Below are 17,857 nucleotides of genomic sequence, written 5' to 3' on the forward strand. Positions count from 1 at the left end.
AAAAAATATAAAATAATTTCCCTGCCACGCCTACCTGTACCCTACAAACTTTTGGACGTGGACCGTAACCAAATGTATATCTTTGGTCTTATTTGACTACAAAATAATCCTTTAAGAAAGATAAAATACAATATAAACTTGTGGAACTTTGAAGTCACGAATTAAAAAGATTTTTCAAGCAATGCCCTTACTCCAACCAACCTCTAGCTTTCAAGGTAAACCACACTTTGCCCATGGGCAATTTATTTAAGATTTCAAACTACTTTCCAAGTTGGCATGGTGTCCCATGACCCCTAGTTTAACTAAGAAGTGCCCCTGATAGCAATCGTTTTGCTGTTATTGTGCCCAGTCAATAAAAGGTATTGACATGAAATGACCCTCACTCTGTATTATAATGACATATTGTGCCCCTCTCTCCATCAAACGATGCTTGGATTGATGTATAATGTTGGTACTGGGGTTACTAATATTCAACAGATATTGTGGTTACTGATATGCCATATTCTAGACAGTTGCAGAAAATTTTGTCCTTTTTAGCGGTTAAACCATCATCATTCAGTTTCCAAAATATCGACGCCTGCTGAGAGATGTCTCATTGATGGCAGGAAAGTTACATAGACACTACCTATTTTTAACACTGATTGACTGATTACACTTATATATCTTTTTTTCATTTCTAGATGTACGTCCATATAAATGCCAGTTCTGTCCCTACTGTTCACGTACCAGCAGTCAATTGAAAGTTCATATGATGAGACATCAGGGTATGTATATCACCAGTAATCCAGAGCTTTCAAACTCTCCATAAAATTATCTTTTTAGCTCGGCTGTGACCAAAGGTGATGGGTCTGAGGGTCCTCTGTATAGACACTCTTTGACACTTTACAGCAGCTCGGACTAATGCTCGGGGCTGTCAATACATTCTCTACATGCTGTCTTATCAACACATAAAGCTATATCACATTATGGCCACTATCACTATTTCTTATGTCCACAAGGCACCAGGTCAAACCATCATACACGCCGCCTAGGCATTCTCCCCAAATCAGTGACTATAACAACCATCAGCAATCAGAGAATGACTGGATGGTATATGGACGTAGCTGATATAGTTGCCGATTTTTATCGGGATTGTCATCATCCCGCAACACACACACACGATTTCTATATTGACAGGACAGAAAGCTTGGCCCATCTGAATGCATATTTCTCTGGTTCTTACCCCAGCTCCTTGATTGGAGAGAGGTGCTTCTGCGCTATAACACACACTGGAACCCTTGACTACAATTTTTCTAAAGACCACACGGATTTAAAAGTCTCATATTGTACCGAGCCCAACAACTGTTGAGTCCATTCAGATTACTTATATTATAGAGAGACACAACAGTTGCAATCGCTACCCATCGGATGGGCTAGCCATATCAGCTTTTATCTGTTGATACACACATCAGGACAACATATCTAGAATAATCCTATAAATCTCTATTAGAGATCCGATTCGGCCCAAGAGTCTGCTGATGTGTGCCCTACATATCTTTTTAGTCAAGTGTGCATCGTGTGAAAACGTGCCTTGAGGTGTGACCTAGTTTTGAATTTTCCAGGAAACTTTTCCCTGATTTCTGCGGTTGGAAGTCCATTTTTTAGCCCACTTGGGACTTTAGTCCCAGCGGGCTATTGCGTTCACTTTTCGTCCATTCATCCGGCCGTCCATCCGGCCGTCCATCCGGCCGTCTGTAGACGGAATCCAGTTATTTTGGGAAGTTTTGAAGACACTTCAAGGTAATGTCTTGATATTTGGTTTATACGTCATGCATTCAAAGTAGAACAATTTAGAACCAATCGAAAGAAATTTTCATTAAAAGTATCAGCCCCTTTAACTTGGAATAACTTACCTTACTCACTGAAGATCATTGGATCAGTATCCCCTCCAGTTTTTAAACGTGCTCTCAAACAGTATCTTCTCAATTAATGTTTCAATAACCTTGCCAGTCTCTGCAATCTGGCACTTAAATATTTTCAGTGTGAATGTAGTGTGAAAGAGAGTGTGATTGGGTGTACGAGGGTGGCATGAATATCATATAAACCTTAACAGGTTTCTTCATGTTTCCCTCCATCTTGAATTTTTGTATTTGTATTACTTTGTACGATTATTATAATTCAAAATGGAAAAATAAATAATAATGATAATACATGTATCTACCCTAGACACATCTTCAGCCCAAAAACTGGCCCTGACAGAATCAAGATGGCCGACTGGCAGCCATTGTTGCTCTCCAAAATCCACTTTTTACACGTTTTTGAACTTTTTGAGGGAAATTTTGAAGACGCCTTGATCAATTACCTTGATCTTTCGTGTATATTTGAACCCCCCAGGGCCCATCAACATAACAAAAATTGGGTCGATCGGACTCAAGATGGCCGTCCTATGACCTTTTTAGTGCCCAAAAATGTTAATTTTGGCCCGAATTCTTAGTCCTGTAGCTTCCTACTGGTTTGCCATTTCTCATTGCAATTGCTGATGGGTATTCTTCGGAAAGGGATGTTTTATACCTGAGAGGTATTTTTGATCAGCCAACTATGACGCAATTGGCTGCCATCTCGGTGTCATTAGTACTCATTCGTAGGTGGGAAAAAGTTTTTGACATTACATTGATACCTAACGACAATTAATTACAAAGTTGTAGCTTATAACGTAATCTATAATTGTGGTCAGTTTCAAGGTCATTAGTTTTGGTATATGGCCACCATGGGGCGTTGAATAATACAATATCTTAGTATTTCTATATTATATTTGTACCATACATATTTTGTTACAACAATCAATTGCAAAGTTTTAGCTCATGAAATTGTCAATGGTTGTGGTGAGTTTTAAGGAAATTAGTTATTCTATATGGTCACCAGAGGGCGTTGAATGGTAGAGTAACCTAGTATTTCCTTATTATAATGGTACCTAGGCATATTTTATTACCATGATCAATTGCAAAGTTGTAGTTCATGACATGTTCTATGATTGTAGTGAGTTTCAAGGTCATTGGTTTTTGTACATGGTCACCAAGGGGGCGTTGAATATTGAAATTGTTAGATTGTTGAGCATTTGAAACTAATTTTCAAGTGGGCAGGGTGTTCCTGGACCCCTTGTTATTCTTGGGATTGATGAGAAAATGACCATTGAGAAAATGACTGGAAAGTTGTAAGTTTAGTTTGTAGCACACTTAAAGAACAAACAGACTGTAAAATCGTTTCATAAAACCGGTCCTACGATCTCTGAAATCTTTTTTACAACATCATTATGAAACATCTGTGTTTTCTAGACCCACTGTCCGCGCGCATTCTACAAATCAATAATATAAATACATCTTATAGCGCTGTACAGGAAATCTAGACCAAGAATCTCCAGTCAAGTGCTTCAATTCAGCCTAATAGCTATCCAATATCTTTGTTAGAAAAATCATGAGAGCAGTGACTGGAGGATTAACCAACGTTTGTAGAAATGACATTTGCTGGCGGGATACAACACCACTTCTTAAGATATTTAAAACTATTTCTACTTATGTTGTACAATTTTCAGGTATTCGTGAGTTTAAATGTAAACTATGTAACTATGAAGGAGTAACTCAGTCAGACTTAAACAGGCATTTACGTTCACAAACTCACATGTATTTAGAACGTGCTGGTTTCCGATGCAACAAATGCGGTCTCGGATTCGAAAATGAGGTTGCTGTGCAACAGCATACTTCACAGTGTACTGGAGAAAATGGTAAACCAACAGAAAAAAAACCAGAAAAACGTCGTCTTCAGGCGGTAGAACTACTGCCTCAATTTGTACGTGGCAGATGAGCAGTTTTGTTACTATGACTATAGGCATATTGACACTGTTTACCACAGTTTGCATGGCATTCCCATGTTAAACATGGAGCAAACTGCATCAAAATATTGTAAGATATTTTTACTTGTGTCAAGGCCTTTTCGTTGGAGAATATTTGATTACGGTAGCAACTATTGAGATCATTTTGTGAATCTTCATTTTTTGTACCACACAATAACGATTTCCCAAATGGAGCCATTTTCGTTTGTTAATTTAGTAAATCGTGAAATCTGTCAGGTGGTAATTTTGAAATCTATTTTATGGCTGAAGTTTGTGAAATATCCACTGTTTTGCATGCCCTTGATTGCCATGAGTATAATCGCAATGAAGTTTATTAGTTATCAAATGTGTTGATAAAATTGTCTCACGCCTTCAATATGAACACTGTATTTGGATACATTATACTATATTATTGTGGGCCTATAGTAATTTTTTCTATTTCTTCCTTCTTTAAGTCTTTCATTGAATTATGGATATTGTTTTTAAGAAATTCTGTCATTAGTCAAGTCTTCCAATGTTGGCCCCTTGTAAGAATGACAATTGTTGATTTAAGTTTGAAAATTATGATTTCATTTGCTTTGTGATAATGACATGGAGTTCTCGTTGCAACTCATGAATCAATTTTACGATATATTTTGTTACTTTTTTAAAGTATAAAGATGCATAGATGGTGGATGGGGCAAGCGTGTGTCCAGGGTCACAGCTGTGTATTAATAAATATTTTGAATTCGTTTTTTTTTTTGCGTATGACAATTTGTTCCAGCTGCAAAATTTCGTTATTGCTCTCTTCGGCTTTTAGTGATGTCATTTCCACGGTACCCTCTATTATACTTATTTGTCGTGCGTTGGGATATTATTGCTGTATAACAACATAATATTTCTCATGGTCTGGGAAATAATGTGACACGGACATAAATTAATGATTGAAAGTGATGTATAGTCATACCGCATTATCATTAATAAACCATCATCGTGGTATCATTAATCATTAATTAACTTAGATTGTCGAAATGTTAAAGAATTATCCCAATATCGATTGAAACCAATTGGTGCTGTTGACGATTTCCATTTCAATTTCATTGTTTGATTGAAAAATAAAATTCATTTTCAATTCAAAATCAGTAAATTTATTCGCGTTCATTGTACCCACGTGGTATCATTAATAAACCATTATCGTGGTATCATTAATTAACTTAGATTGTCAAAATGTTAAAGAATTATCCCAATATCGATCAAAACCAATTGGTGCTGTTGACGATTACAATTCCATTGTTTAATTGAAAAATAAAATTTATTTTCAATTCATAATCAGTCAATTTTATCACCGTCATGACGTAGTCATGAAGGTTATAAGATGGTAGTGAGTTGATGAGGTCATTTTCGTGTCACCACTTATAACTTCAGATGAAGATTAATCTTATTAATGCAAAATTTTGCTTTTTAAATTTTTTCCCTGAATTATTAGAAAATGCTGATAGTAAGACCGTGGGAAAGTTTCCATCGTTGAATGGGCAAATCACAGCGGCACCTGTGATAAGGCGGAAATAGTTTCATATGAGGGCAAAGCTTTTAAATGATTGGACAGTCAGAGGTGGTTTATCTACTTTTTTTAACTATAGTGCTGCTATTTTCCAAGTCAAATTGCTAGATTTTAGAAGTGAACACTTGTAATTCAAGTGTGATTTTGATATGCGTAGAGATTGATTATGACTGGTGTATTGAATGACGGCGCCATGTTTAAGCTGCGCGTCGATCATTGAATAGTGGAATTATAGGGTGCAATTATCTTGATTGTATCCGTACAAAGTTTATTAAAGGTAAGTGTCAACTATTGTCCATTATAGTCCTTGCTTGAGCATCATTTGATTAAGAGTTAATACTACAGGTTGGCCAAAGTGCCTCCTGGGGTTCATGTCTCATGTTGCACTCCCTCACTTGGGCCTTCAGTTGGTTTGGCATGCTTAAAATCCTGGACACGCCCTTGGGATATATAGTTATACAGGTGTATTTTAAATTCTAGACAATCTGAATGTATAAGTTATTCCATTGTGCTTATTACTTGAGACTATGTGTAATCAAGGCTTTAACTGGTTGTAATTTTTACTCAGTGTTTCTCATAAAACATAGTCTGACCAATATTGTAGCTGGAATGAAATATGATGATGTTGCTATACTGTGTTATCTAGATTATTAATTCTATATATCATTATTAGTAGTTACCTATTATCAATTATGATTGTTTTATTTTAATGAATTATATATGTCTATATTGAATCCTAGTCTTCTTGAATAGAAATGTTTTGTTTATAACATAAATTATTTGTTCAACTGAACCAGGGTATCTTTTCTCTTTGTATTTCTTTTTGAGAATGGCAGATTTTTCTTGTCATAAATAGGTCGTTTTGGGGATTAATATTGGAGTAGGCCTGAAAATGATCGAGGGGCACCCTAAATGACATACAGATTTTTGAATCCCTTTAACACTGTATTGAAAGATTTCAAAGAGTCATCCTTGCAAATACAAGACAATCATGATTTCTCCACATCTCTATGTAAAGAGTAAACATAATTTTAGCTTTTGGCCACACTAAGGACTTAAGTTCCAGCAGGCAATTGCGTTCATTCGCCATCGATCTGTCTGTAGACATAATCCAATGGAATCTCTCAATTTTTGAAAGATTTAATCGATAGGACATAAGATGGCCATCCCATGACATTTTTTGTACCCAAAAAGTTATTTGTGGACCTGGATTCAGAGAATTGTTTCTAACTAATAGTTTGCCATGTGCTGTTGAAATTCATGATGGGTATACTTTTGGAAGGGACCTTTAATACACCTACGAGTTTTTGATCAGCCAATTTTTTGCATAATTGGCGTCCATAACAGTCTCATTATCCCTCATATATAGGAGAAAAATGTGGTTTGAGGTAACTGTCAACTGGTTTTAATTTTTAGTCTTGATATCTGATAATTGCCTGTGTTGCCATAGGGCACAACTCATTAGGGGTCGTACATAAAGTACGTAAGCTTGAAGTCCGGGTTTTCTTAACCTCCACCATGTATGCTTTCTGTACGTTCTGTAAGTACGTGTAAAAAGAGCATACTATAAAAAATTAACCCTCGGCCTTAAAAAAGTATGTACGCTTTGAGCTCACCTTTCTCCTCCCCTGCACATGTTTACAGATTTTTAAATCCCCCCACTTACAGGCTTTCATACTCTATGCCCGGCCCCTTACATGAAATTGGGATTACCCAGTCTTCTGTTATTCCAACCAGTGGAAGTTGTTTATGTTCATTTGTGGTATTGAAAAGCGGAATTACATGGTATTTCCATATATTGGTACCTAGGGATATTTTTTAACCACAATCCATTCCGGAGTCTAAGTATCCTCTATGATTAAGCTGAGTCTCAAGGTCATTGATTTCTGTTTCATGTGTATGTTCACCAAAAGGCGCTGAAAAGCGGAATAACATGGTATTTCACATCCTCACTGACCGTAGTTCCTTCATTGATCTCTTACACTGCCCAAGATTTCTCAGACAGGTTACCGCCCTGTAGCCGCCAGTCTATGTAATACGCCAATCAGATGAAATGGTAAATTACATCTATCAATACAACATATCTAATTGGCTAGAGATATTGGCTGGTTGGTGCTAATCGCCAACCTGTCCACCCAAGAAATATCAGGTGGCGTAATAGCTCAATGATGAATCTGCGGCCAGGGTTAGTGTTGGCGTGATTATCAATGGGAAATAATCGGACCCTGATAAGTGAGGATTTTCTGTATATATCGGTAGCTGTGTCTATTTTGTATCATAATCAAATGTTAGATTGTCAAGCATTTTATGAAGTGGGCAATGGTGTCCCTGGACCCTTAATTAATTGGGTGTACTGCTAATAATTTGTTTCCATTTTAATATCATTGCAGAATTGAACATGCGTGTTTCTCTATTTATACATGTAATCAAAAAAGATCGATTTGATAGGATTCTCTTCGTAAGAGAAGGCTTTTTGTATGGATGACCCAAAGAAGAATATCCTGTACATTGAAATTGCAAGAGATATTTCAAACTGCGTTAGTGTTAAAAAGACTATTCCATAAGGTTATTCTATGATAAACTACCATATTGAATCACGAGCAATGGATAGCTTGAATACCAACAATGAAAATAATCATACTATTGATGCTTACACATTATGAACCAATGGACCAATGAATGATAATTGATATAGAAAAAATCATTAGACTTAAGTCAAGGTTTTTCAAATTTGATAATAGGCCTATATGCCCATGGTGGGGTTTGAGGCTTGAGCCTACCAGGTTTTTAAAAAGCATTAAATTGTGATTGAAGATACATGTCAGCCTCGCTTAAATCGTGACTTGTCCCAAAATGACGATATATCATGATTAACGAATTTAGTGTATTTGACTGTTTAAAATATAAACATGTTTACATGCGTAGTTGACCTTTTCCATGCATTGCTTGATGTCTGTTTATTCAGAGAGCTTAAAATAAAAGCGGATACTGGTACATGAACGATTTCTGATAACTTTGTTACCTCAAAATATACTGAAAACTGCAAACTGGGTGTATGACTTAATCAGTATTCATAGAAAAATTACATTAGCTTGATTCGATGATCATATAAAATTTTGTTTAATACTGTATTTATGTCAATTTTCCACGTGAATAGTTCTAGCATCGGTATAAGAGTATTTTGAAGATGTACCTACTTCACAGGTTAGAGGTAATCCAAAACGGTCGTTTGTTTTTGGATCGGAGAGGCAACTACTGAAGTAGCTCGTTTGGAGCCGTGACATCACTCCCAGAAATTTCTCGGACGTTTCCCCGTCAGTAACTCACTAGCAAGGAGCCTCTATGTCTCAGGGCATCATGTGCGGTTTTCAGAGTTGCTAGTGGAGGAGGTTCTTAAGTGGCACCCCCATCCTCTGCTCGACTGCTGTATGACAGGCTCGGCTCTCCTGGTTGGTCTTGAGTTCTATGGTTTCGTCATCTATCTATTTTAACATATTACACGATTGTTGTGAGCTTATATCTGGACCATACATAGCATTTGAGTTTTGAGGGGCATAGAAACCTGAAAAAGGGCATCCTATAGGATATAACAATAATATTTGCAATAAGGGTACTTGTTTAAAATTTCCCCCGGTGTATAAATATCATAGTCTTTCAATATCACTGTTATTCCTCCTATCAGAAGCAATGAGATTATTTGGGATTAATTCTCAGCGGCAGAATACATATTTTTTAGAGCAGTGGAACAGTTGGCCTTCTCACGATTGAACCCGTATAGGAAACTTATGTGTCGCGTAGGAACGCCTTTACTAAAGTTAAAACCATTTCATGATGACACGATACACCAAACGGTAAACGGTACCACCCAACCATAATACGATATCACCAATGAATATAGATTATTTTATTCAATTTTTCCAGAGTTGTTTATTGGAGGAAGGTATCATTGTTAAGTACGCCGAGAAAAATCGTGTTGTATCATCAATCAGTTGACTGACAGTTTATTGTAGAAGTCAATCGGTTCGGCTATATTCTAAGATAAGTTTTCACTTAAAGATGCCCTGCCCGCCTACTGCGCACTCACGAGGCATGAAGGTTATAAGATGGTAATGCGTCGATGACGTCATTTTCGTGTCGCCACTTTTTACTTGTTGGTCAGAGTCCAGAGGATGATTTGTCAAACGAATAAATACTTTAATCTTATCAACGCAGTGTGAAATTTCGTTTCTTTTAAATATTTTCCTAAATTATTAGAAAATGTAGTAAGACAGTGGGAAAGTTTTTATCGTTTATTATTATTATTATTATTAATTGTCAAATCACGACTTTTGAATATATCTACTGGTGTGCCTCAACGTTCAATTTTGGGACCATTGCTTTTTATAATCTACATCAATGACTGCATTAATGTCAGCAAAATTTTGAAATTTACGCTTTTTGCAGATGGCACAAATGTCTTTGCGAGTGATTCCGATATTAATCAACTTGTTCCGACCGTATCTAGCGAACTTGACAAACTAGCCACGTGGTTTAAATAATAAACGTGGCTAATAAATTATCCTTAAATTTGCCTAAAACTCATTGCATGGTATTTGGATCGAAACTACCACTTAGCACTTCGATTAAAATCAACGGAATTAATATCGATCAAGGTCATAGCACAAACTATTTGGGTATAAATATTGACGATAAATTATCATGGATTAATCACATCAATGATGTTCAACGTAAAGTATCTAGGAGTATCAGCATGTTAAATAGATTAAAACGATTTTTACCGGAGAAAAATCTTATTCAATTATATTTCAGTTTAGTGGATCTCAGTTATTGCAACATAGTTTGGGCTCAAAATTTAAATGTTTACTTAAATTCCTTATTGCTACTTCAAAAGCGTGCGGTTCGAATAATGACAAATTCAAATTATTTAGAACACACTGAGCCACTTTTTAAAAGACTGAAAATACTTAGAATCAGAGTCATGAACAAATTGCAGTTAGGATGCTTTATGTTTAATTATAACAAATCCATGCTACCTGTTTTAATAATTATTTTCAATTTCGATGTGAAATTCACAATTATCGAACTCGGAGCTTAAACAGTATGGTAATCCCTCGAATTCAAACTCGAAGAAGTAAGTTTTCAGTAAAGACTTCAGGTCCACTACTATGGAATTCACTCGATCCAATTTTAAAGGAGTCGACGAGTATCTTCGTTGTTGAAAAGAATTTCAAACATCATCTGTCAAGAGGTCAATAGTTATGTTTAATCTCTGTTTAATGTATATTGATCTGGATTTTTGTGTCACTTTTTCACTGCCTTGTCATGATTTTCATGCGTGTGCCTGTCCAAGTGCGATAGTTTGGTGTAAGGTTGTGTGCATGTGTACAGTGTGTGCATGTGTGATTTCCACGGGTGCCAGGGCCATGCTTTATGGTTACAAGTTTTTAACTTCTCCTGGTATCTATCGACTTATATTACAATTTTCTAATGTAATTTAATTCGTAAATAAAGAATAATAATAATAATAATCGTTGAATGGGCAAATCACGACGGCAGAGTGCACCTGTGATAAGGCGGAAATAGTTCCATGTGAAGGCAAAGCTTTTAAATGAGTAGACAGTCGGAGGTGGTTTATCAACTTTTTTAAACTTTAGGGCTGCTATTTTCCCAATCAAATTTCGTTTCTCATAAGTCAACACTTGTAATTCAAGTGTGATTTAGATGTGCAAAGAGATACATCGTGACTAGGTATTGAATGGCGGCGCCGTTCGTTCAATGGTGGAATTATCTTGATCGTATCCATACGAAGTTTATTAAAGGTTAGTGTCAACAAATGGTCTATTACAGTCCCTCTAATTTATGTGGAGAAACGCTCTTAACCGGCAAAACCGTAGTGTCCACTGAAAAATTCCAGATTGATTCACCGCATAGTTTTTTCATAGTGAGCATTTTAGTATATGAATCAATTAATATGATTAACAGACACGGGTGCGCTGTTGAAGACGTTCGATGTAAACAATGATATAAACCAAGTGCGCGCTGGAAACCGGGACTTCAAACTAAAAAGCACTGAATTTTTTAATTACATATGATTTGATTAGGCATCAGTGCTGGTTTTTCAAAACGTCGAATCTTAGTTGACTCCTATTGGATAGGCCTAAGCCAGACCCTCTGGAATTGAATTGAAAACGACACAGTAATTCGGCAGTAATTTGCGATGGATCTTTTTGAAGATTAGCTTGAAGATCGGGTCTGGCCAGATGTCCACCCCTATTGTAAAAAAACGTAATTGGTGATCAAATATGGCTGCCATTGGGGTGACCATCTTGAATTCCTTGTTTGCACGATGCAGCCCGCAATTCTTGATGGACCTCCACAAAATTTGGTGTGAGGATCAGGGTATAGGTAAGCTGTCCATGCCTATTGTATATGGAGGTCATCGGCCTTCAAATATGGCCTCCAGGTCAGCCATCTTGAATTTCTAGCACGAAACTGCCTGCAATTCTTGATGCATTTTCATGATACTAGGTGTAAGAATTTTGGTAGGTGAAATGTCTACCCCTTATTGAAAATTGAGTTGCCATCCATCTTGGACTTCCTTTCAGCACGATGCCTACACCAATTCTTGATGCATTTTTTCATGTAGTGTGATCTTTGGGGCAGCTTTTCATGTAAGGATATATTAACAGAAAATGAACATTTTCGCCACGTAGCCTATACCATCTTAACTATTTTAAAACATAGCCAACATCGTTACAATGTAAATCTTTCTGTAAAACTTTGATTACTGAATCATTCTACTTCTACTGCGTCATGACGGTATTAGGCCCGTGGGCCTCTTGTTTTGAATTGAATCGAGCGGCCTTGGTAGCTCAGTGAGATAAGGCGTGATGCTGTTGCATCCACTATCAGTCTTGTTGGCTGCTGATAGTGTGACGGCAACACTTCAAAGGCCGTCCCGTCGTAAGGTTAAACGAACAATCCAATAGGGTTAAAAACCAAGGTCCGGACGACGTAAGCAAAGATAAAAACAAACAAACAATCATCAGCCTACCTCAGTGACACCAACGCCGGCATCGCTCTCCGTGCGACGTCTTGATGTGTACGTGTGTTCGGTTGATCTACCTATTACGCATCAGAGTATTTTGCATTCAGAAAAATCGTTCTGTTTTTGTCTTCATTATTCAGCACTAGGGCCTAACAGTTCATGCAAGAAAAACAACAATCAGTCGAGATTTCCCTTACAGTTGTACGTTGAATTCGAATCTTGTGCAGGCGAAAGTGCCGAGATTGTTTTTGTATACAAATCTTGAATGATACAAATCTATTGGCTGGGACATGATGGAAAACATCCGAATAAACTAGTTTCGTCTTTAACAAAATCGCATTAATGAGGTTTAAAAATTGAATACAATAGCGTAGGCTAAGTCATTCGGCAGAAAAATGAAATTCATTCAATTCTTAAGTCTGTGGTCTTCCCAATCAACATCGGTATAGAACATTTGCTGGCAGATGTAATACATTAACCGCTAAATACCTCACCACAGTACAATCTACCAATGCTTCAAGGCCCATAGGGCTATGAGCATTTGTTTCAATTGTTCTCGGCCTAAACATCGTATAATCGATGCGATCGAAGACATGGCGAACCTCTGTCGATGACATAGTCAACTAGTTGCACACACACACGCGCCCACGTGATAAAGATTTGATGCAGCATAAAAAACTTAACTTTTATTAACATATTTACATTTATTCCCATAACCTGGTATTACAATTATAACTTATAAACTAGTCATTGGAGGATTGATTGATTGTACGTGTACTTATTCTTTTATCCACAAATGATGTCACTAGACTAGTGCCCCCTTTCAAGATAAATATCCATGTCAGAGGAACACCCTCCCCCTTGTCTGCAAAAGTCCCCACGTTTGACATGAAAATAAGCTTTCATTTAAACTATTAAAGCAGAAGATGAGCGCTGTGTTTTCTGTTTGATAGAATTTGTAATAGATTGTAATTTCTTGTGAACTGAAAATACTTAGCAGCAAACTATAGATATAGGTCGAAGTCTGAATATTTTAGTGGTAAAATCCAGGATTTTAAGCGATCTACTTACATACGCCGATTTTGTATTGCGGTACCGGTATGTTACGTTGATTCCGCGGCCATACATTGGAAAAGGTTGTCAAGACTCAATATTTAGTCACCCTCTGATTTATGATAGCATATAAATTTTATTCAAATATCTATTTCTACGACATTTTGGACGTGCAACATAAACAAATGTATATTTTTGGCCTTGTTTTTGTGTGGCGTGTGTTGATTACGTTTTTTGAAACCGATGACATGAACCACTACACTTTCAATGTTGGTCAATTGTGGTGCCCGAACGCGTTTACTGTCTACATATTAGCAAATGTGCAGCGTTTTACGCGAAAACTGCTTTGGACCCGTGTTTCGACCATCTGTGGAGACTCATAACCCGGATAATCCGAGAAGCAATTCTAGACAGAGCTATAGAGGTGCCGTTTATAACTCCTGCTCCAATTACCATTATTGTTGGCATTATTTGTCAGAAAAGTCCAGTCCGTCGTCATCATAAATGTCATTCTCGGAATATTTATTGATAACCTTATTCATAGGTTTCCTTTCATCGATTTATTGGTTTCCTTCCATTGATTGACTCGAAATCGACATCGCTATATTCGTCTTACTTCTGGACCTGTTTAATGCCACACCGCTTCTTGGGTCGATCAATCAAACTTTGACTTATTGGTTCGTCTCCATAACCAAATTGTTCAGTGAAATCTCGAATTTTTATTAGAGTACAGTCAACCGCTGATATACTGCCCTTGTACCGCCACACCTGCTTATTACCAGATTTTCTCAATGTACATACCAATACACCTCCGATATACCGTCATACTCTCTCTTCATTGCCAAAATCGTTCTGCACTGATGTGGGCGGTATATCGGGGGTTGACTGTATTTCACCATTCAATGTAGTTGTCTTTTTATTAGTGCCTCCTGCCTGTCACACTATCAAATGAAGTTCTAGATCACTAAACTCGTTTTACAAATTATCTGTGAACATCTTGTGGTTTTATACTCGTAGATTGCTATTGTCCAGAGAGCAGTTCGTTTGATGTTTAGTTTTCTTGCAAAGTCAGTTATTTTCGTTTATAAATGAATGCTGGCCGAATTTCAATATTTTTTTCTCACATTTCTCCCAAAAGTTCAATGAACTTTTCTCGGCGCCATTTCGTCAACTTTACCACTCTTACACTTATGCTAACTCGTGATGGTAGCTGTAACATGGACATTCCATGCTATAATGCATTGATTTGGTTTGTGTATTGTTGTGGTACAACAAAGCAAAAAGTTAATTTTAAACAATGACGATACCAACTACAGTAACGTAACGCAAACAACGACAAATTTACACGTGCCGATTAAAGCGAGGTAGACTGTATAATTTTCATTAATAGTAGAGGTATGTTGTTAATCGTAGTCTCTGTTATGTCAAAAGAGGATTAGGCCAACTTAACTCTGATTATTTAAATCACCTAAGTTGTGCCCGTTTCATTTTCTCCATATCTGGTTCAAATCCCAGCAAAGCAATCGCTTGCAATCCCTTCAGGTCAAACCCCGTTATCGCTGCTCTGCAGTAATATTTATTATTATTATTATTATTATAACTGTTATTATTATTATTTTAACATGTACCGGTACTGTCGATTTATTCGAATATTGTCTCTTGTTATGCATGTATGATTTATAGGATCTTTCGTGTAACAGGATAGATGGCTATCAGTTAAAATAACGTAGTGTATTGTACTAGAACGGTTTTTTAGTAAAGGCGATTATGATATTTTCATTTCGTGCACGAAAACTAATTTTTCCTTGCAGAATCAATTCATTTTTATACAATTTAAAAGTTTAAATGAATAAAGAATTATTTCGTAAATTTGTTGTAGAGTCATTCTCAAATAAAGGTAGGCTATTGTTTTCAATGGCTGGACAATTGATGCAGTTCAAAAACGACATTGATTGAGTGATCTATAAAATAGTGAGAAATAGTATGGAATACATAATCACAACAGTAATAGGGTATATGTCTTTTCATACCAGAGGTCGAGAGGTCGAGCTCATTTTCACTCACTCGCCCCTCTCAACCTCTGATATGAAAAGACATGTACCCTATTACTCTAATAATGTTCATATAAATGATCTTTATTTATATGAATGTCATATTTAAAATATGTATAAATCAATTATATATTAGTTATAATAGTGTGAGAAATAATTCATATTTTAACATTGAATATTTATATTTGAATGAGTTAGATTTATTTTAATAAAAGTTTTGTAATAAAATGAAGAAAGAAGAAGAAGAACCGAAATTCAAAATCGAAATCAAAGAAACTGATAACTTACTCACAACGGTAGCGTTAAAAATCCCCTCGGTAAAAATCCCCAATTCTTCGAAGTAGGTAAAAATCCCCGTCCTGAATGTAGGAATCTCTTGTACAACCTTAAGGTCAATTAATTTGTATAATTGATACATATATCCAATTTATTATTTTGGAACATCATGAATATCATGAATATAAAGATTATATAGTATATACTTGCATCAAAGCATACTACAAATAACCAGCCCATTAATACAAAATTAGTACTTGAAAGTTATCACACAGCTTAATGAAAGGGTGTGGCAGTCTTTTTTTGCCGATTTAAAGCCCAATTTTCGAGAATATTCATCAATCCGTCACCTCCGTACAAAATGGATATAAAAACGATAATTTAGCTGGACTGCACAACCCTAGTGATTCGATTAAGACCTATTCGAGGTATGTACGCCGAAAATTAAGCGAAATATCCCAAAAAGATCGTGGACAATCAAAAATGAATAGACTTTTGACCGGGTGCGCAGGTACATGCGCAACTTTGCCGCGCGAAAACTTGCGGCACCAATAAGATTGCTCGTATAATCGCTGAGGTAAATTTCAAAGAAGAACTATAAATGGGAAAACCCGGGCTTAAATATAACGGGATATCTGATTGGCTACTCGATGCCATGAGGTTCTAATCCCTGCCGGGAGAGGATGTTCTATATCTGCCGGATCCGTTTAGCTCGATCATGTATTTTATGGGCTACGCCGTTAGACCTTGGAGTAATCAGACTTCTCCAAGAACCCCGTGCGTACCTCGCCTGCCTGCCAGCGGATGTTTATGACGAGATTTAGGTGTCGACCAATAATTATGTAAATTGACACATTCTTTAGTTTAGATGGGTGCAGCTTGGTTTATATTTGATTCCGATGTTTATTAGTGCTCAAATTTGGTTAAAGAATGATGACGTTACTTGTTGCTGTTGCGACGCTCAATATACACGCTGTGCAACACAGAACACGTACACACAGATATGGAACGTATGGAGTAATCAGACTTGTGTTTGTTCAGAGTAAGTACATGATAGTCGAAGACCGTCCTAAGGCCAAAAAAGATGCCTTGTTTCTCATCACACTTTTGTTTTTTACCATGACGAGGGCGGGCGATTTTTATTTTTATGTACCTTAAAAAAAGTAGAAATAAAAAGAAGGGGAGGTATTTTTATTTTTATTTAACTGGAAAATCACTGCTTAATCCTGATAATGATTGGTGAATCCTGAAAATCCATTGCAACACCTCAACCGTCCAACGCATTTTCGAAAAGTTCCATCACTGTTGACTCTGGAGATACTTGTAGAATTGGCCAACGTAGTATTGGCCTCTTTTGGAATATTATTCGAACAGATAGCAACATCTTGGACGCTATAAGCACCACATTTTACCAAGAGAAATCGCTTCGAAATAAGAATCACGCCAGAAATCAAGCTCCACAGCGACCTTGGCATTTGACATTTAGGCCTACGGTAACCGACTCCGTTGATATGGATTCGAGTCACCAGTGGTTATACGATCAACTTTTCTCGATACGTTCATAGAGAAATAGAATGATAAAAAGATGACGATATGCGTATTATATCAATGCGGGCGGGCGGATTTTGATTTTTATAAAAAACAAATTTATTTTCGAGCTATGATGCGGGAGGGCGGACTTTATTTTTATCGCTAATTTGCCGATGATTTTTCCGATGCGGGCGGGATTTCAAAATCATGAGAAACAAGACATCTTTTTTTTGGCCTAACGCGCGTTGTCAAGCCGGAGTAATAGGGTAAGTGCCTTTTCATACCAGAGGTCGAGAGGTCAAGCTCATTTTCACTCACTCGTCCCCCTATAACTCTAATATATATTTGAATATAATAATACTTTTCCAGTGTTAAAAATATAAAATATATTGGGTTGAAATGTATAAAAATAGTTAATAAAAAGGGGGTTTCTAACATTGAGTGTTGTGTCTTTATGTCTCTAGTAGTTTTAGTACTTTTAGTACATAAAGAAT

The 17,857-nt window shown here is 36.6% G+C and overlaps 1 protein-coding gene across 2 annotated transcripts in view; it reads left to right on the top strand.

The window, feature by feature from the left end:
* Window positions 1-6,134, top strand: part of LOC141906705 (uncharacterized) — a 49,640-nt gene extending 43,506 nt beyond the window's left edge. Inside the window, exons 8-9 of one of the 2 annotated variants that reach the window (XM_074796007.1) lie at window positions 681-764; window positions 3,569-6,134. In XM_074796007.1, the coding sequence (XP_074652108.1) occupies window positions 681-764; window positions 3,569-3,837 (353 nt within the window). In that variant the 3' untranslated portion in view covers window positions 3,838-6,134. Of the gene's footprint in view, window positions 1-680; window positions 765-3,568 lie in introns of those variants that run through there. The other variant, XR_012619395.1, reaches the window with a different exon arrangement.
* The last annotated feature ends 11,723 nt before the right edge of the window (window positions 6,135-17,857 follow it).

Source organism: Tubulanus polymorphus, chromosome 6 (assembly GCF_964204645.1).
Source record: "Tubulanus polymorphus chromosome 6, tnTubPoly1.2, whole genome shotgun sequence".
NCBI lineage: Eukaryota > Metazoa > Nemertea > Palaeonemertea > Tubulaniformes > Tubulanidae > Tubulanus > Tubulanus polymorphus.